Source organism: Narcine bancroftii, chromosome 9 (genome assembly GCF_036971445.1).
Source record: "Narcine bancroftii isolate sNarBan1 chromosome 9, sNarBan1.hap1, whole genome shotgun sequence".
NCBI classification, from domain to species: domain Eukaryota; kingdom Metazoa; phylum Chordata; class Chondrichthyes; order Torpediniformes; family Narcinidae; genus Narcine; species Narcine bancroftii.
The window spans coordinates 19,408,939-19,429,995 of NC_091477.1; the positions used below are offsets into that span (position 1 = coordinate 19,408,939).

At 39.3% G+C, this 21,057-nt stretch overlaps 1 protein-coding gene across 1 annotated transcript in view; it reads left to right on the top strand.

Moving 5' to 3' along the window:
- Window positions 1-21,057, top strand: part of LOC138742841 (organic cation/carnitine transporter 2-like) — a 48,665-nt gene that overhangs the window by 15,844 nt on the left and 11,764 nt on the right. The window contains exons 4-7 of the mRNA XM_069897764.1: window positions 3,638-3,809; window positions 13,488-13,614; window positions 16,881-16,984; window positions 19,093-19,307. Of these exons, the coding sequence (XP_069753865.1) occupies window positions 3,638-3,809; window positions 13,488-13,614; window positions 16,881-16,984; window positions 19,093-19,307 (618 nt within the window). The remainder of the gene's footprint in view (window positions 1-3,637; window positions 3,810-13,487; window positions 13,615-16,880; window positions 16,985-19,092; window positions 19,308-21,057) is intronic.

Genomic DNA, 21,057 nt, shown 5'->3' on the forward strand with positions numbered 1-21,057 from the left:
CTTTACTTCCTGTTGATGCTGGGTGACTTGCTGTGTTCCTCCAGCAATTTTATGTATTGCAGGTCGCCTTGAATATGTTTCTCCTTATCTTCTGTTTCAAGTTCATTGAATTATTTTACTGTTTCACCTCCAATACCCAAGACCTTCTGTCATTAGATTCAGATGCCAAAAGATTATGCAACACTATTTGGCTTTGCGTGTTCATATCTGTGCATTTCAATATTCCTTCTAACCTTTCTTAACACATACTGCTATCATTCCTTGCAGACACTGACTATCCCATGGATATTAACTTTCAATGTATGCAAAACTGTAATCTGAGTTGAATACAGAATCAGCTGTCCAGAAGTTGGATCATCGTACTATGTTACAGAATCCAGTTCAAATGAAAATTTGAAAACAAGTGAAAATTCATATTGTATGAGGTCCAAGATTTTCATCTGGGGCTCCTCGTCTGATGCATTAATGTGCAGGGAACCTTGCAAAGTGGCAGCTCATAATGACTGATACATGCCTGAAAATGACTTTTATAATTTTCCATCATGAATACATGGTACTCTGTAACCTTTCATAATACCTGGTGAATCAATTCCTTCACTGGTTCTAGGAACCCAGCTTCCCCCAAAGATCAGTTGGTGCTTGCTTGGCTATCCTTCAGGGCTCTAGATCAAATCTGTTTCTCGAATCAGATTTATAATCTTTGCTCTCTCCATATTCCCTCCAGAATAAATACCAATCTTCCAGGTGATTTTGTAACACTGACCCAGTGTTCTTCACACCAAACCTTCCCTTCTTGATCACCACTCAGAGCCATAATCTTGAATTAAACCCATGAGCATTCATTCTATCCCAACAACTGAGCTCCAACTACTATCCTATCCTCAATACCAATCCTACTCAACACTATACATTTCATCCATCACCATGAGTCTTGCTCCAGATTTTAACTTCAGTATCTGGATACCAGTCCAAACCTCAACTGCCACCTGACTTCTGATTTCCAACACTACCATTTAATGCACTGACACCAACTACAAATCTTGGCCCTGCCTTTCAACAATATCCCCTGATTAAAACTTCTTGGCCAGAATTGTTATAATCCTCTCCCTAATTTAATCAGGCTGCCCTTTCCTTTAAACTGGACCTCTCTTTTGACTCGCCCTCTCGCCGCCCACAGCTCCATTTCCATGTGTGACTATTTATCCATATCCCCTCTGAATTTTCTAAACCTCTATAAGGTGCCCTTCACCCTCCTTCATCCTCAGGAAAAAATGTTTCAGCCTATTCAGCCTCATTTTATAATTCAGGAATACCAGTCAATTGTTCAATCTTTCATACAACCTTTCCGGCTTAATGATAGTTTTCTGACAGCTGGGTGAGGAGAACTGCACAGTATACACAGTATGATCTCACCAATGTCCATGTATACAGATTATTAAAATATTGTGTTTATATACTAAAAATAATTAAATACAGTTCATTTCTGGTTAACTGGATTTTTCAGATAACTGAATAATGGCTTTTTGCAGTTCAGTAGCCTCAGCCATTGGCGATTCCCAACACCTCCCCACTATCGTCACCAATCCAGCCCGGGAACCCAAGGTCCCCGCTCCTGCCTGGGACTCCTGCCACCATTGCCGATCCCTGACACCTCTCCACTGCTGTCATCCATCCTGTCCGGGTGCTCAAGATCCCGCTCCTGCCACTGTCACCAATATCTGCCACCTCCTCACCACTGTTGCCAATCCTGCCCGGGAGCCCGAAGTCCCCGTTCCTCCCAGGAGCCTGAGGTTCTCATTCCTGCCTGAGATACCATTCTCCTTGATGACTCTGGGCAGTGGAGAACCAAGTACTAATAATTACATTTAATTTGGGTCATTAATAGATTTTAGCTTGATGTGGGTAGAGGAAGTTTAGCTACAAATTGGCCCATGATATCATTGAATTATCAATCAGGTTTCAGAGACTGCTCCTGTTAAGTTTCTGTGCTCCTCCTTAATTAAAGTGGGACTAATGTTTGTTTTCATTGCGTTTGAACTAAATTCCATGTGGAAAAATTACCACAACCCACTGCAGTTCAACAATCAGAAATGAAGAGTTCCACGCTCCCACCATCATCACAGCAAATCCCCCAAATCATCCTGCCAGTCAACACATACCAAACATTCACATACTGTAATGGGGAAAAATTACGGACTTAGTTCTTGACCCAAATATTTTCAATATTGTGTCAGTCTCTCAGTTTCATTCTAAGATGCATTTATTTCATTTTCATTATTCTAAGACTATAATTATACAGTGTATGTTCCACAGAGATAGATAATTTTAACGTTTACCCTTATTGCACCTTTATTAATCCTCTTCATGCATCAGTTATTTTTCAGATAGCTGTGTCTGGATGATGTTTAATAATTATAATGTTTATTATCAATAGGTGGAAGGTGATGGACTTGGCTAGGTTTGCCATTCTCTGCATCCTTCTTCATTTCTGGGCACTCAATTTCCAAACCAGGTGATGGTGCCACCTGACAAAGTTTGAAAGGTTATTCAATGTTAAATCATAGATTTAATAGGAAGTAGAGGCATTTCAGTCTTCTTCACCGCTACCTTAATGTGTTGATTCCCAGGACCTTGAATGTTCTAAACCTGTACACTGCTGTCCCATTAATTAAATCAAGTGTGTGGTCCCTCAATCTTCTCCTTCCTAAAGTCCACAATATGTTCCTTCATCTTTATTGATGTTGAGAGCAATTTGTTGTTATCCTATTACACAAGCAGATTCTCATCTCATCATTTCCAACCAACAATGATGGTGTTGTCATATTTTTCCACAGAGGCACACTCACAACTTTTGAATGAATAGAGTTGATACACTTCTGTAGTTATTTTAACTGTATAGTGTGGTGAACTGCGCCACTCCATTATCAAACTGGCATCTGTAGTTGCAGGCCCCTGCAGAATCAAGAGTACCCGGTGGCTATGGGGCACAAAGAACTCAGGGAGGCGCGTGACTTCAGAGGTTGGGTGATTGTAATAGTGCGCCAACTCTAATTAATTAGACTCCTGCAAAGATTCCATTAAACCGTTTTGTTGGTTCAGCTCACAGAGAACTTCTGTTGTGCTTTATTTACTGCACCATTTGCTATGATATAATGTAAGCAGTTGTAATTATAGTAATGAAAAATACTTTAAAAAGAGGAAAAATGAGTGTAAAGTAAAGATCCAATTGTTCTCTGGCAAGATGGAAAAAGCAAAGCCAAAATAAATGATTGAGGAAGTTAGGGTATAGAAAGATTGTAATAGCTTGGGACCCAATGTTTATTGCATTTTATTTTCTTTACGAATTTAATTTTTTTTTCTTTTCTAATGTATTCCACATTTTATTTCCCTTTATTTCTCATTTGATTTCATCATTTTTTGCTTCATTCCCTAGTTTCTGGGTGATCCTTAAATTGATCGAGATAATATATGGATGTAATTTTTTTTCTTGGATGGTTGTAATTTCCATTCAAATTAATTACCTGTTTAAATAAAAGTCATACACTTTTTTTTTTCAACTGAAAGGTTTGATTAGATTTAAAATTAAATTGGTGCATGTTGCATAATTACTACTGTTTGTGATTTTTTTTCCCTCCAGGAACAGAACTTCAAGGAAAACCTATTCGGATTCTGTTCTGTACATTGGGAGTGTGCATCTCCTATGCTATTGGCTACATGTTGCTCCCTTTATTTGCATTCTTCATAAGAAGTTGGCGGATGTTACTTTTGGCCTTCTCCTTCTCTGGCCTGCTATACATTCCCTTGTGGTGGTATGTTGGATTTTGTACCATTACCACTGTTTAGTTTAGATGTGAAATTGTGCTTTTAAAGCTGTGGTTTTCAAACTTTTTCTTTCCACCCACATTCCACCTTAAGTATTCCCTATGCCATAGGTGCTCTGTGATTCATAAGGGATTGCTTAAGGTGGTATGTGGGTGGAAAGAAAAAATTTGAAAACCTCTATTTTAATTGTACCTAATTAATTCGTTATGTGCATGGTTTCATAACTCCAAAGGAAATGCAGCAATGACTATTTCAGTAACAATTGGGTCCAGAGCAATTGTTTTCAAACTTTTTTTCCCCACTCAAATACCACCTTAAGTAATCCCTAACTAATCACAGAGCATCTATGGCATAGAGAATACTTAAAGTGATATGTAAGTGGAAAGAAAAAGTTTGAAAACCACCATTCTAAAGTCTTCTCCACAAATTAGTAACTGCATTGAAAGAAGATGAGAGTCCCCCTTTCGTGAGGTTAGGGACTTGGATTTACATTGGCAATGTATTAAGAAAATATAGTATCCTTTTCTTGACTCTGAAGCAGTATTGGTTCCCTGACTTATTTGAATTATTAGCATGAGTTGTTCCTTGCTGTTTAGGGGCAGTACCTTTCACATTCACCACCTGAAATCATCAGGTAGAAACCAACTTTCACCACAGAGAAAATAATCAGTTGAAAATATGGTGAGTCTTGTAAAGATCAGTATGGAAAATATTGCTATAATGAATTACAAATCTTGGGCTTGCAGTAAGTTCAGAATGTTAAGTGGATATAGCAAGAATATCCATAGAGGACATTGATTTATTGATATTAGCAATTTATGTTCTATAATTTCTGTATGCTTTCACTCTTTTATGAATAGTTTGAGTACATTTTCCATGATCCAATCTGTAGGAACTACTCCAGAATGAACAAATTAGAATATGGCATCCACTTTTACTTAGCGATTTCCTTTAATCTCTTGGTCTCATGCTCTCTCTACTCCCTCACCCCCCTCCCCACCTTCCTTCTAGCTGGCACAATAAAGCACTGTTGCATGTTTCTTTGCCAATTATAATTCACTCATCTCTGATTAACCCTTTTAACATTATTACCCTCTTAGCATTCTTACCCTCCTGGCACTTATCCTTGTAAGTAGAGCAAGTGCTACACCTGCCCTCACTGCCATTTGGGGCCCCAGACAGTCCTTCCAGGTGAGACAACACTTCACTTGTGAGTCTGCAAGATTAGTATACTGTATACAGTGCTCCTGGTGTGGCCTTCTGTACATTGGCAAGACCTGACGCCGTCTGGGAGACCATTTTGTTGAGCTCTTACGCTCTGTCCGTCTGAGGAAGCAGGATCTCCCAGTGGCCACAAATTTCAATTCTACATCCCAGTCCAGTCTGATATGTCCATTCACGGCCTCCTCTTCTGTCAAGATGAGGCCACTCTCCATCTTGTATTCCATCTTGGTAGCCTCCAACCTGATGCATGAACTTTGATTTCTCCAATTTACATTATCCTCTCCCACTCCCTTTCAATTTTCCCCCCAATCTCATCCCATCCTCCCTCTCTCCTTCTTTTCCCCCCTCACAATTTCTCCTTACCTATTCTCCTTATATTTTCTAACCTCCCCTCCCCTCCATTCCTCCTAGGCACTCCATGCATTCATTCCTATTACACTTCTCTCCCTTTAGCCTATCATGAATCCTCTCATTCTCTCCCTCTAGCCAATTGCTAGTCTCCCCCTCTCCCACCCTCTTTTTCCAAATCTCTGAAAATTCCTTTTTTTTACCACTCTTGTCGAAAGGTCCTGACCCAAAACTTTGACTTGCCGCTTCTTCTAGATGCTGTCTGGCCTGCTGTGTTCTTCCAGCATTTGTGTATTTTCATTTTATTTACTCCAGCATCTGCAGAGTTTTTGTCTTCCACCCTCTTAGTACTTTTATTTTGCATTGTGGTCCTATTTCCTTTTTACTTTCTTTTCCATCTTCTTTTTTGTATCCTATATTTTCACTCCATTTCTCCATCTTCTATTTCCTTTGTGACAGAACTTGTTGTGTTTTATATTGTATAGATATGATTTTGGGAGATAAAGTGTGGCAGATTTTTTTAGGGTAAGTCACATACAAACAATACAAAACAGTTCTCATTTAAAATGCTGGAGCTCTGCTCAAGCTAGACTGGCTGGCTCTGAAGGCCTTTGCAAAAGCTTTGGGGAGTGCTCAAGGAACTTCACTAATGGATTGTTGTTTTGAAAAGCAACAGATGAAAGAACTCAAAGGAGTAGCTTCTGAGCTTCAGACTGTCTGAAGTGTAGCTTGTTCTTCTGAGTGGATCATGTGGTTTGTGGTTTTTGCAAGCAGAGAGAGAGAAAAAAACAGACTATTTCTCTGAGAGATAGAGAGAGAGAGAGATAGAGAGAGAGGGAGGGAGGGAGAGAGAGAGAGAGAGAGAATTCAGTTCTACAGTTTTATAGTTCAGCAGTAACAACTGGGACTGGAACAGGACAAGCTGGTAAGCTGGTAGAAAAACCACATTTGGAAGACGGGTTGTGAGTTCTTAGTTCAGCCTGGTCAAAGCCCTTGTGGTCCACACAAGAGGAGAGGACTGACTGCCTCATGGTTCACTTGAAATAAGGGAAACAAAAAGGAACTCTCTGGTGACCTGAAAGAAAAGAGGTTATTATCTGGAAAACCCTGATGGGGCAAGTTTCTACAGCAAGACACTGACATGAATGATTAAAAGGGATCAGTTTGTGTCCAGGAACAACAAATCTCTCTCTGAAAACCGACAAGAACCTTTCTGAGCATTTACCATTTATCTTTCAAGTACCAAAGGCTGGTGAACTTCATGAATGTTAAATTCTGTGCACAGTATAGGAATTGTCTACAACCAGTAAATTTGAATGAATGAGAAGTGAGATTAGACTGTGAATCAAAGAACTTTTCTGAACTAACACACGCATCACATACACGTGCGCTTAGAATTAGAAGGGGGTTAAGTTGGGTTAGTTAAGTTAATGGTGATGAGTTAAAGTGTGATTCTGTTTTCATTTTTAAGTAACCATTTGTCTTGGTGAATGTCTATTGCTGCTGAGTTTTGGGGCCCTTTGGGCTCATAACACGCACTTAGTCCTTTCACTCTGGTATTCTGATTTAAACCTTGTATGAAAGCATGAACAAATATAATTCCAGGCCTGCTGATGCACAACCCATCTAGTTAGTTCCATCTTCTCTAGTCACATTTTCCCCCAAAATATCTCTCCCTGACATCTGCTGAATCTTTTTATTACTTTTAATGGAAATTGGCAATGGAAATAATCCTTAGATTACCATTTTTGGGGTCTCCCTTTCAATTTATGTCCTAACTGCTAATATACTTGAAGGATCTCATCTTTCATAATTTATGTCACTAGTGTGACAATGTGGCACAACAATTATTGACAGCTCACTGCTCACAATTTAACATTTTCTTGTGTTCACATTCAGGACTCCTAGTCTTAACTGTTTTCCATTCCATATTAATGAAACACTCTATCATGTTCTAATCACTCTTCTAGGTGAAGTGATTTTACAGGGCAAAATATTTAGGACATGGATCAAGAGAGATATCTTCACTCAGAGAATAATGAACCTGTGGAATTAATTACCATGGAGTTCTGTGGAGACCATGTTGCTGAATATGTTTAATAAGAAAAAAAATTCTGGATGCAAACTCATCAGGGACCATGGGGAGGATACGGCAATATCACTGAGACAGATTTATTGCTATAAGTGCAAATTATGCCTCAGTTGTATCTCATTAGTTCTTTAATACATTCCATGGGATAATTTTATAAAACAGGTATCATTGTAATGTAATTGTCACCACACCTGATAAAGACCTTTAACAAGGTTCAGGGAATTTTTTCTAACCCTGACTCCTAACTCAAATTGTTAATTTAGTTAGTTGAGTTTATGATTTTTTTTGTTATTCTTTTAATCTCAATAGACAAATGTAAAATTCTTGTTAATAAACTTACAAAGTGATATTTTACATTGTAGGAGCTCTGAATGTACATATGTTGCCAATTTTATTGCAGAGCAAAAATTGTTGCTAAACCAGTACTCCAACCTTGATGTCAGTCAACCTCATGTCAATCAGTTTAATTTGATGACCTCTGGCTGAGTTTCTGTTTCTGTCTCATTTGGAGCTGGGAGTACCCAAGTCTAGAGTGGAATATATATGCTGCAGCATAACACTGACACTTAGGAGTAAATGTGAAAATCAGAAACTACTGGATGGAAAACAAGGTACGACTTCATTTGAAAAAAGGATGGGATGATACCAGGGTGTCTTGTCTGATCCAAAGTTTCATGGAGTCATTTGGCTTACAGATTAATGAAGCCATTTAGAGAAAGTAAAGATTAATAAAGAAAATTAGAGAAAGCCAATGGATTTTTGAAACCGTGTAATTAAGATCGGAGCTATTGTTGAAACTCTGATCAAAAGGAGAATGCAGGAAATACCCAACAGATCAGGCAGTGAGAGTGGAGAGATTGCAGCAGGATTAATGTCATAGATGGAGATCATCAACAACAAAACTGGTCAGTTAGAATATAAATGAGGAAAGTGAGATACCTGAAATTGTTGAATTGGATATTGATCATGCAAGATTGTCAGATTTATTGTCAGAGTGTATATATGACATCACTTACAATTCCCTTTTCCTGTGAATGGGGCAGAATTACCCTAATTGGTAGTGCAAAAAATAAACGGAACACAGCATAAAACATGTAAACAAACAAAGAAATGTAAACAAACTGACAGTGTAATACAGAGAGAACAAAAATAATATAAAGTGCAGAAGTAATAGTCTCTGATTGAGTCTGTTGTTGAGGAGCCTGATGGTGGAGCGGTACCAGCTGTTCCTGAACGTGCTGGTGTGGGTCATGTATAAATTTTTCCTGATGGGAGCAGCGAGAATAGAGCATATGCTGGGTGTTGAGGGTCTTTGATGATTACTGCTTCTCTCTGATGGCAGTGTTCCCTGTAGATGTACTCAGTAGTGGGGAGGGTTTTGTCTGTGATGTCCTGGGCTGTGTACTTTACCTTTTAGAAGGCTCAGGGGTATTCGTGTTTCCATATCAGACCATGAAGCAGCCGGTCATCACACTTTCCACCACACATCTGTAGGAAATATCAAACCTCCTCAAACTCCTGAACTGGTGATGTGGTTTCATTATGATGCCATTGGACCAGGAAAGATCCTCCGAGATAGTGACTGCTAAGAACTTAAATTTGCTCACGCTCTCCACCTCTGATTCCCAATGGTCACTGGATTTTCTTTCCTGAAGTCAACAATCAACACCTTAGTTTTGGTGACATTGAGTTGTTGTTGGTGCACCATTAAGCCAAGTTTTCAATCTTCATCCTGTATGCTGGATCTTTTACACAACCCACTACCATGTATCGTCAGCAAATTTGTAGATGGTGTTGTTTTTGTATCGAGCCACACCATTGTAGATGTAAATTGAGTCGAGCAGAGGGCTGAGGACACAACTCTGTGGACCTCTGGTACTGATGGAGATTGTGGAGGAGAAGTTCTTACCAATCTTCACTGATTGTGATCTGGAGGTGAGGAAATCCATCATCCAATTATATAGTGGGGAGATAACTCCCAGGTCTTGGAGTTTGCTGATCAGTTTTGCGAGGATTATGGTGTTAAATGCCAAACTGTAGTTGATAAAGAGTATTCTAATGAATGCATTTTTGCTGTCCAGGTGTTCTCGGGCTTTGTGTAGAGCCAATGAGATGGGATCCACCATAGACCTGTTGCTATGTTAGGTGAACTGGGATGTATCCATGTTGCCACTCACAGGAGCTGATAAGCTTAATTGCCAGCCTTTCAAAACACTTCATCACTGTTGATGTAAGGGCTACTAATTACTCGATACTAATGAAGGCAGATTACTACACTCTTCTTGGGCACCAACCGGTACGATTAATGGCTGTTTGAAACAGGTGAATACCACGCCCTGCCAGAGTGAGATGTTAAAACTATTCAAGAATATATTGGCAAATTGTCAGCACAGATTTTTTTAATTCTCAGCCAGCTACTCCATCTAAAACAGATGCTTTCCTCAGATTCAGTCCCCTGAAGGCAACATAGACGTAATGCTCGGATACAAACAGGATGTGATCATCAGTGGAGATGGGGGTGCAGAGTGATGGTTCTTTGCTGTTGCTGGTCAAATCAAGCATAGAAGGCACTGAGTTCCTCTGAGAGTGAAGCTTTGCAGTGTCCTACTGCTGCTGGATTTAGTTTTGTAGCAGGTTATGTCATTTAGACCCTGCCATGGCTGCATTCATGGATCTCCTTCATTATTTCCATTTTCATCTGAAATTCCACTTCTCTGTGGACAGATAGGTCCTGGCTACGAGACCGCCACCCCCACCCCCACCCACTGCTGAACAAGCTCCCCTCTTACACCCTAATGCCCCCCTCTAACATTTGTTCTAGCATTGACCCTGCACTGTTCCCTGGAATCTGGAACCCCTCATGGCCACTGACTGAGGTTGAGCCCAAACATAGACGACAAAGGAGATTATTGTGGACTTCATGAGAACCTGGGTCAACCCACCTCCAGTACACCCTGAGTTCCTTGGAATACACTTAACAAGTGACCCATTCTGGACACACCACATCCCCTTACTTGTCAGGAAGATGCAACAATGACTGCACTTGGTGAGAAGACTGAGGCAGGCAAGGCTACTCACCATCATCATGTCAATTTTCTTTAGGAGCTCTATTGAGGATGTCCTGACTGGTTGTATCAAAGTATTACACAGTTGCTCCAGAGCATTGCATCTGATGTCAATTCACAGGACCATAAGAGCAGCAGAGAGGATCACTGGAGTCTCCCTGCTCCCCATTGATGTGATATTCTGGGATAATTGTTTGAAGAGGATGCACAAAATCACTGAGGACCCATATCACTCTGAACACCATCTTTCAGCTACTCCCATCAGGAACAAGATGTAGGAGTATCAGAGCTAGAACTATCAGGCTGAGGTACAGCTTCTTCCCACAGGCAGTGAGACTGCTGAACAACTGAATGAACTCCTCATACTAACACTCTGAGATTTTATTATTAATGAAACAATATTTATTTACTTTTATGCACTATGTACTGCATATGTATCATTTGTCTGCATGTGTGTTATGTCTGGTTGTGTGTTTGTATATTTTCTAAGCAAGGACCAGGGAATGTTGTTTCGTTGGGTTATACTTGTGCATTTGGATGAAGATAAACTTGAATTTGAAAAGTGTCTTATCTCTTCTTTACACTAAAGTTTATTTTCTTAATCTATTGCTGCAGAGTTCAGTTGATTATTTGGAGGTGGAGAGAAGCTTTGGATTGGAGTTGGTTTACTGTTTCTAACACTGACATGATTGGAGATGGTTGTTTTCTAGTTTTGTTAATAACAAGATATGCTGTGTGCCTTTGTGGTGACGGGATGTAATATCATGTTCAAGTTTATTGTCATTTGTAACAAGGTAATAGGTAAAGGTTAATTTTATGTGCATTAGTACAGTCAACCAGTTTACCTACCTCGGGTGCACCATTTCATCTGATGCAAGGATCGACAAAGAGATAGACAACAGACTCGCCAAGGCAAATAGCGCCTTTGGAAGACAACACAAAAGAGTCTGGAAAAACAACCACCTGAAGAAACACACAAAGATCAGCGTGTACAGAGCCGTTGTCATATCCACACTCCTGTTCGGCTCCGAATCATGGGTCCTCTACCGGCATCACCTACGGCTCCTAGAACGCTTCCATCAGCGCTGTCTCCGTTCCATCCTCAACATTCATTGGAATGACTTCATCACCAACATCGAAGTACTCGAGCTGGCAGAGTCCGCAAGCATCGAATCCATGCTGCTGAAGACCCAATTGCGCTGGGTGGGTCACATGTCCAAAATGGAGGACCATCGCCTTCCCAAGATCATGTTATAAGGTGAGCTCTCCACTGGCCACCGAGACAGAGGTGCACCAAAGAAGAGGTACAAGGACTGCTTAAAGAAATCTCTTGGTGCCTGCCACATTGACCACCGCCAATGGGCTGATATCGCCTCCAACCATGCATCTTGGCACCTCCAACCGTGCATCTTGGCGCCTCACAGTTCGGTGGGCAGCAACCTCCTTTGAAGAAGAGCCCACCTCACTGACAAAAGACAAAGGAGGAAAAACCCAACACCCAACACCAACCCACCAATTTTCCCTTGCAACCGCTGAAACCATGCCTGCCTGTCCCGCATCGGACTTGTCAGTCACCAATGAGCCTGCAGCAGACGTGGGCATACCCCTCCATAAATCTTCATCCACGAAGCCAAGCCAAAGAAGAAGTACAGCAAATAAAACAATGAAGAGCACAGTTAGAGAGAGAGAACAGAGAAAGTGCAAAATTACTTTATTTATGTGAGGTTTGTTCAGGCATCTGATAGAATATATTTTTTGTAAAGAACCTTAAAATGTTCATTTCCATGAATTAATGTTCAAAAATTCAGAAATTCTACTTATTGTCATGTCACAAAGGAAAATATGTGCTTGTGAGGAAAATCCAAATGATTATCTTTATGCATCACTTAGTGGAAAGAACTGCAATTCATTTTATGAATGGAAACCAATATCTAGATTTTATTTTGCACAGGCTATTTAAGATTCCTTTGTTATCATGTTATAGTACAGAACATGTAACATTACACAAAATTGCCTTCTGCCTTCCGTCAGGCAGACCAAGTGTCGCCCAGCGCCCCTTACAGTGCAAGAGAAAGAGAAGGAAAGGAGAATCCCTTCAGAGTCATTGAGTGTCCATGGATTTGCTTTCAGCACTCCCACATCCTCTGCAGCCACACAGGTTTCTGTTCAATCTGTCGGTAACCCAAGCACCAGATCCAAACTTCCAATACGATCAGGCCCTTCAGATGCACTTCTTGCCCTCAGCACCATTTCGAATCCCATGAGCCGGTCATCAGCAATCTGCAGAGTGTCCAGATCTCCTGACCGCAAGTTGCTCGTAGCCTGTGTGGGTCCCTCTGCCGCTGGGTCCCTTGTTGGTCCACTGACATGGTCACCATCCTGCTTCTTCTCAATGGGGATGTTCTCCCTGTTTCTGGTGCCCTGTGCTATTCCCTGGAGTCTGCAACCCCTTGTAGCCGCTGCTTAGCACTGGCCCTGCCATCCTGGACACTGACTTGTGGGTGCAGGATAAGAGTTTAAAAACAGGCTGTTTAAAGCCTATATACAGCAGCCAGCACTAGGACTGGGCAGTTGAACCATTTGGAGCAGCGCTGTGCCTCTGCTTTCCACTCACCCAGGTACACATTTCTGGGTTAAACACATGTCCTGTTTGCTTTTTCACTCTGGATCCCCTGTGCAATATGCCTCATAGAGTAAGGTACTGATTAGAAATGGTAGCTCTTTACAAGTGGCACAGTTGCCCAGGGTTTTTTTTTCCCAATAAGCCTGTTAGGGTATTAAATAATTTTTCATGCACTCTCCTGCCACTGGCATTTCTGAATCCACTCCAAAATTTAAATAAAATTATATTTTGTCATGTGCCAGCAAAGAATATTTAAATATTAATCCAATTTGCATTATTTGTCAATTAAGCATCCAATTCCTATTAATTTCAGGTTTATTCCTGAATCTCCACGCTGGCTGATGTTAAATGGAAGGTCAAAGGAGGCTGAAGAAATATTCCGATATATTGCAAAGAAAAATGGTGTCATGGCCCCAGATGTCCTTTTCAGTGATCTTGAGGTATCGCCTGGAATATTTTTGTTCATATTTATGAAGTCATTCAATATTCATATAGATCACCTTTTTGTGATACCTCTTTTATCCCTTTATTTTGTGAGAGTCTTGTTCCATCATTGTATGTAAACACTGGAACTCTGTTGTTTATTTCATTCCACTTTCACCCAGAACCAAAAGCACAAGTATGGTTCCAGAAAGAATCGGTCTATACTTATCAATTGGAACAACAAATATCCAAACACAGGTTCATATATGATTTGCCCTTTGCAGGATTGATTATAGTTTGATCTTCTCTCTCTTCAATCCTTAAAATATACCTGCAGTGCATTTCCACAATGCCCATTACATTAGTTAAATTTTCTCTAGGAAATATATGGGAGCAAACTATATTATTCATGAAAAAAAAATTGAAGGTCAAGGTTCTGGAAATGCATGTCTGTGTGTTAGAAAAGGGAGCTAAATGGAAAACACCAAGCGTCCTAGAGATGGCAGCAGAGGTAAATAGCATGTTTAAAAAGGCATGACCTTTTGCAGAGCCTTAACCTCAAACATTTATGTTTTTTACGTAGAATTTACGGCTTTTTTTTCCCGTTCAAAATTATTTTTTTCATACGTTCCAGAGTGGTCGTTTACATATGAATGACCAAAACTTGAAATCTTTGTTCCTTTACATGGTTTTACACTGAATACCGGATGTGTGGTAAATAAAGGGATGGGACTTGCAAATATGTGCTATTCATTAATGCATTGTTGCAGACTGCCTGCAGTTCAGCTTAGGCTGCAGGCAGTCTAGAAAAATGTCTAGGGGTGCCACAGGAAAAATTTAAGAATGGGAAACTCATTTCCGTTCCAAACTTTTTACACAGCTCACGTTGCATGAATTTTGCAAAAATTTCCACTTACACAGTGGCTGTGTAAAAACATAATTGACAGTTCCTGTGTTTCCACTAATTCTGCATGATTATCTGCATTCCTTCAGAAGTTTCATTTTGCTCTAGATTCCAGCATCTGTGGTTACATGCTTTTATAAACTCAGGTATAGAATGCAAGATCTGTGAGGCAATGGTAGAACTTTCTATATCAGGCTGAATATTGTGTGGATTTCCTTCACCATGTTATAGGAAGACAATGGAGAAGGTATCACAATGTTGCTAGAAATGGAACATTCTAGTTGGGGTGAGACACTGGATAAGCTGAGTATGTTGGCCTTTGACAGTCATAGTTGGAATGTAAGAAACTTCTTCATATCAAAGATTTATAACATTGTAAAATCAGAGGGTATGTTTCTGTGCAACATGACTCGTTGATAACATCTCCAAGTTTGAAGGCAATATAAATCTGGTTAGGGAATGTGAGCTATGATAAAATGAAAAGAGGATGCAAATATGATTTGGACAATTTGGGAAATGGTGGATGCAGTATTAACTTGAATAAATGTAAGATTCTAAAAATAATTAGGATATTTTCAGCATCTGAAGGGTGCAAACAGACTTTCCACTCACATGAATTTATGTTGATTAACACTTCTTCTTGAAATGGCCATCTGCAGGGGTCATCTGCATCCAGTGCTCCCATTGTGGCTTCCTGTACATCAGTGAACAGACACAGAGTGGAAAAGCTACTGAGCTTCGCCAGCACTTTCGTGTCTGACCCGACAATACAAACATCTGTAGATTTTCCTGTTTAACGAAGTTTTCATACATAGTCAATTTATTAACTGACATTGCTATTTCAGGAAGATGCATTGATGTCTAAACTTATCTAAATCATCTTTGCATCCTTTTTCATCTTTCTCATAGTTCACAGTTCCCTAACAACAGTCTACAATATATTTGCTGATGGATCAAGTAGCCATTAACGCTGATCCCATGTTCCAGCACTTGCCCATTTTCCTTCCATGCCTTGCCAATTCAATTGCATTTGTACACGTTTCTTAAATATTATGACAGCCTCCTCCTTCATCACCCCTTCAGGTGGTACATTCTCGATTACTACCTGAAACCTATGTCCTCTGGTTTTATAAAGCTAAAGGGCAGAATGCAAAGTGCTGAGTTTTGCAGCAGAACAGGGATCAGATGTATGCACATTACAGCCCAGTTATGTCAATGATCTGCCCTGCAAATCTTAGCTCATGGTAGATCAAGATTCACATGACATTGTTTATATAGGAAAGATTATAAAGTTTCTCCTGGTAGGCTGGTCCAGAATGTACACATACTGACAATCCATGGTGAATCAATAATTGGATGTAAAATTAGCTGGCCCAGAGATGACAGCTGGTTGTGGAAGAAGGGTAACACTCTGGCTCGAGGTACACGTTGGGATCTCTGTAATTTGTGATATATATTGATGATTCGGATGAAAAGTAGGTGGGTGGTTCGTGAGTTAGTAGATGAGCCAAAAATTGGTGGTGTTGGGCACTGTGTAGATAGCTATCAATGGATAGAAAATGATATGAATCAGTTACAGATGTGGGCAGAGAAATAGCAGATGGATTTTTATGTTTTCTATGTTCCATATAAATGTGAGGTGTTGCACCTTTAGAAGTCAAATATAAGAGGAATGTGTATAATAAATCTGCAGAGGTATCTGGGGGTTGAGGTCCTTAACCCCTGGAGAGTGGTCATGATAAGGTGGCAAAGAATAACATGACGTCCTTGCCTCAAATGGACAGGTCACTGTTTAGGCTGCACTTGATCACAAGGATTTGGAGAAGTGAGAGAGGGTACAGAAGAGATTACCAGGATGTTGCCTGGCTTAGAGGGCATGATTTATGGAGAGAGATTATATTTTGTAGTGCATCAATGGATGAGGGATGATGTGATAAAAGTTCATAAAATCGTGAACGACATGGATACAGTGGACAATCAGAATATTTTCCGCATGGTGAAGATGTCACATTCGAGAGGACATGATTTAGGATAAAGGGAAGGAAGTTTAAGGGAGAAATGCAGGGCAGATTTTTACACAGAGCTGTGTGCGCCTGAAACAGACTGCCAGAAGGAGTGGTGGAAGGAGATCCAACAGTAGCATTTAAGAGGCTTCTGAATACACACATGAATACAAAGGGAATGGGTGGATATCCATCATGGGCAAGCAGCGGAATTTTGCTTTGCTTTGGACATTATGTTTAGCATGAACATGTGGCCAAAGGGAACTGTGCTGTATGTTACAAAGTTTTCATGATCATTGATGCCAATTTGAACTTACAGTGAAAGATCATAATAATAATTTCTATTAATCTACTGTATTTCTTTTTACAATTCTAGATTGAAGATATGAAGGCTAAAAGTACAAAGTCTCATAACCCAATTATTAATTTGGTAAAAACTTGTAACATTCGAGTCATCACAATTATCAGTATTCTTTTGTGGTGAGTATTTCTTTGAATCTGTGCGGTAGGAGGCCACTTGTTCCATGACATCTACAATGGCCCTTTATGTCCCCTGCATAATTTTTACCCATATTTCTGCAGATCATAATCATACATTGTATTAAATTGCTCATCTTCATTATCTTGCTGCTAGTTCTTTTGCCAATCATTATGAATCAGTACCTTTTGTTATTTACCAATGTCACATTGGTAATCATTGCCTTAGATATCGTCACAGCCTATCGAAAATAAATGCAGACAAATTGGTCACCCCACGGAACACCAACAGCAGTTTTGATCATGGATTTACCACATGGTGCTGTTTCCTTAATTGGAAGTGCCTCTACTTCACTGACTATTGATTTTCATATGGATGACAAAAGAAAAGACCGCCCATATATCTGAAGTTAAACATGAAATTCTACAGATAATGTGATTGTAGTTTAATACACAGAAGTGCTGGGGAAACTCAGCAGGTCAAAATTCTACTTTTATACTTCTATTTATGAAGTCCAAGTTCTTTTATGCTTTATTAACTGCTCTGTCATCCTATTTGTTTCACCTTCAAAGATTCGTGCATCTTCCAATCTTCTCTGATCCTGCCTATACTAAATTATTGTTCATTTGTGATCCTTCTATATAACTCAAAAAATCTATCATATTCAGCCTCCATCTTTCAGTTACCTTGAAGTCAATAGAGTTTTTGGATTTGAGTACAGAACCAGAATTATTTATGCCTTTTTAATCTATTTCCAATCCCATACCTAGCTACTTAAACAAATATCAATAATTCTTACATATTAAATTATCTCAGGCTTCATCATTTTAATCCAGATTCCTTTATTGTCATGTAATAGTGCAGAACACGTAATCTTACACAAAATTGCCTTCAGCCTGCCATTAGGCAGTCAAAGTGTTACCATTCATGTCCCCTGGTGCCCCATAAAGTACAAGAGAAAGAGAAGCAAAAAGAGAGTCCCATCAGTGTCTAGATTGTCCATGGATTCTTGCAGCCTCTGCAGCAGCACAGACTCCTGTTCGATTCATCAGCAATTGAGCTCCAGATCCAAACATCTGACACGATAAGGAACACTTCAGCGACCAAGGGCCTTTGGAAGCTTTTCTTGCCCACAGATATTGAGGCACTCACTGGTCTGTCACAGTGGTTCCCTTCCAGTGGGGTCCTCTCCTCTGCTTCTCCTTCTCCCGTGGTGTTTCCTTCCCTTTGTTGGTGTCCTGCTGCTTCCGGAGCCTGCAACCCCTCATGGCTGCTGCTAAGCACAGGCACCACTATCATGGGAACAGTCCTCTGTGGTTGCAGGATTTTTCTTACAACACCATTGGCCCTTTTAACAGGCTATTTAAAGCCTGTAAGGAGTCACCAGCATTAGGATAGAGCTGTTGAATCCTTGGAATAGGGCTGAATGAGAGAATTTCAATTTACATCATTATACTTGGTGCAAGTAAATGGTGCATTTCACACCACATACTTTTGCAAAGTCTCCCAATGGCTATGTGGTAGCCAGTACACTCAACTACATCAGGCAGGAGAAGGATAAGAGTGCAATAGAGTTGTGCATAATTATAAATGATTTTGATTTTGCAATAAATTCCAGTGGAAATGCTGCTGTTTCTCAGTGAAATCTGGTCATTTCTGAAAGGTTAACTGGCTGTCTTGGGGACTTATTTTTAAGCATTAGACTTGCAACATGGAAACAGCCATTTCGTCCTATGAGTCCATGCTGCTCAATTTACACCCATTTAACCTAGGCTCCGGGGATATTTCAAAAAGTGAGAAAAAACCAGAGCCCCCCCAGGGAAAGCCCACGCAGACATGGGGAGAATGTACAAACTCCTTCCAGACAGCGTGGGATTTGAACCCCAGTCCCAATTGTTGCCGCTATAAAGGTGTTGTGCTAATTGTTACGTCATCCACGCTGCCCCACTTGTGTACACTTTCTAATATTTGCCAATAATATGTGAACCAGATTTGTATTTGCCTCCCGGTGGAAAATGACAGTTGTAATGTCAAAATGGAACTCAACAGATTGAAGAAAGAAAGTAAGTTTTAGACCATTCTTTAAGAGGAGTTTTATCACTTGTTGCAGGATGATTATTAATATTGGATACTATGGCCTGTCGTTGAACACTCCCAATCTTCATGGCAACGACTATTTGAATTGTTTCTTCTCTGCTGCCATTGAAATTCCTGGCTACATAGCATCCTGGCTTTTTCTTCGGAGGTTATCACGCAGATTCACCCTTACAGGCACACTTCTTCTTGCTGGAGCTGTCCTTTTACTCATCCAGTTCATCCCTTCAGGTACATTATTTTTAAAGTCCTTCTAAAATAATTATAATTGTAATCTGATTTTTGTTCAACTTTTCCAACCAGAATTTCAAGGTTTACACAAGCAAATGGTTAATCTAACCCAGAAAGAATTTTAACATCCTACTGTATAGTTCCATTAAATCTCACAACTGCAATGATCTTAGGCATGTTGTGCTGATGAGATGCTGGGTGGAGAATACAGAGAAAAACTTGGTGGAAAGAAAAATTCCCAGGAAAAGATTGTGAGAGTATTAGTTCAAATTTCAAAGTTCAGATTTATTGTCAGAACACATACTGTATATGACATCCTGTGTGCCAGGCAAAATTTTCACTTATTGGTAACTGTAAATGGTACTTGACAAGAAATATGTGTACAAAGAAAGAAATGTAAAGAAAGAAAGAAACATAAACAAACTGTGCAAATACAAAAAAAAATAAATATTCAGTAATAAATTATGTAGAAAATAAGAGTCTTTAAATGAGTCCTTTTTTTCAAATTTTATTTAAAAGATTTTTTAAAAACAAAATACAATCAAATAACAGCAAGAAATTTTTAGATACATAAAAAATCCCTCCCCATCCTCCCAACCCTTCAGCAAGCTCCCTTAAGGAGAGCCAAATACAAAAACAAAACAGAATATATAGAATATTTCAAAGTATTTTCAAATTCATATAGTTCAAATAAGAAGACCACATATTAACAAAGAAAGAATAATTATCATGCAAGTTACATGTAATTTTTTCCAACGGAATACAAGCTCTTAATTCATTATGCCATCGTACTATGTTAATCTCCACATTATCTTTCCAAGTACTCGCAACACATTTTCATGCTGCAGATAATGCTAAACGTACAAATGCAATTTGAAATTTATCCAACCCCAATCCCTTCAAAGAAACCATATAACCCAAAAAAATTCGATCAGTCTAATGGAAGTTTAATCTTAAATAATTTTTCCAAGACCAATCTAATTCCTTCCCAAAATGGTTGTACTTTAACACAAGACCAAACAACATGTAAAAAAAGTTCCAGTACATAGTCCACTTCGAAAACAAGAGTCTGAATTACTAAACCCATATTTTATCAATTTCTCTGGAGTCAAATATAACTGATGTAAAAAATTATAATTAACCATTCCATATCTTACATTCTTCAATTTAGTTACACTGTCGTGGCACATAACCTCCCAATTGTCTTCAGGAAAAATATAAGTTAAATCACTTTCCCATTTAAGCCTACATTTCTCTCATTCCAGTTTATCCATGCTATCTTGTAACAGTTGATACATATCTGAAATATAACCTTTCTTTGGTCTAGAGGAAATCAAAGACTCTAATTTTGTCAACATAAGTAAATTCATCTCTTTACCATAATTCTCTTTTATCAAAGCTCTGAGTTGATAGTACACAAATAAAGAATTTACAGATATATCAAATTTCTCCCTCAATTGAGTAATGGAAAGAAACTGTCCTTCTTCAAAGCAATCCTGACTATCTTTATACCCTTAGAATTCTATCTCTTTAAATGATTATTAAACATTGAAAAGGGAATAAGTTGATTATGGAATAATGGAGTTTGAATTGATAGTTTACCCTTCAACCCTAAAACCATATTTCTTTTACTCCATAACTTTAACAGGTGCTTTAATACCAGCATATTACATTCCCGTAATAAATTCATATTCCATTTAAATATGAACTGATGTACCTCAACTTCAGAAATACAAGCCATTTCCACCTT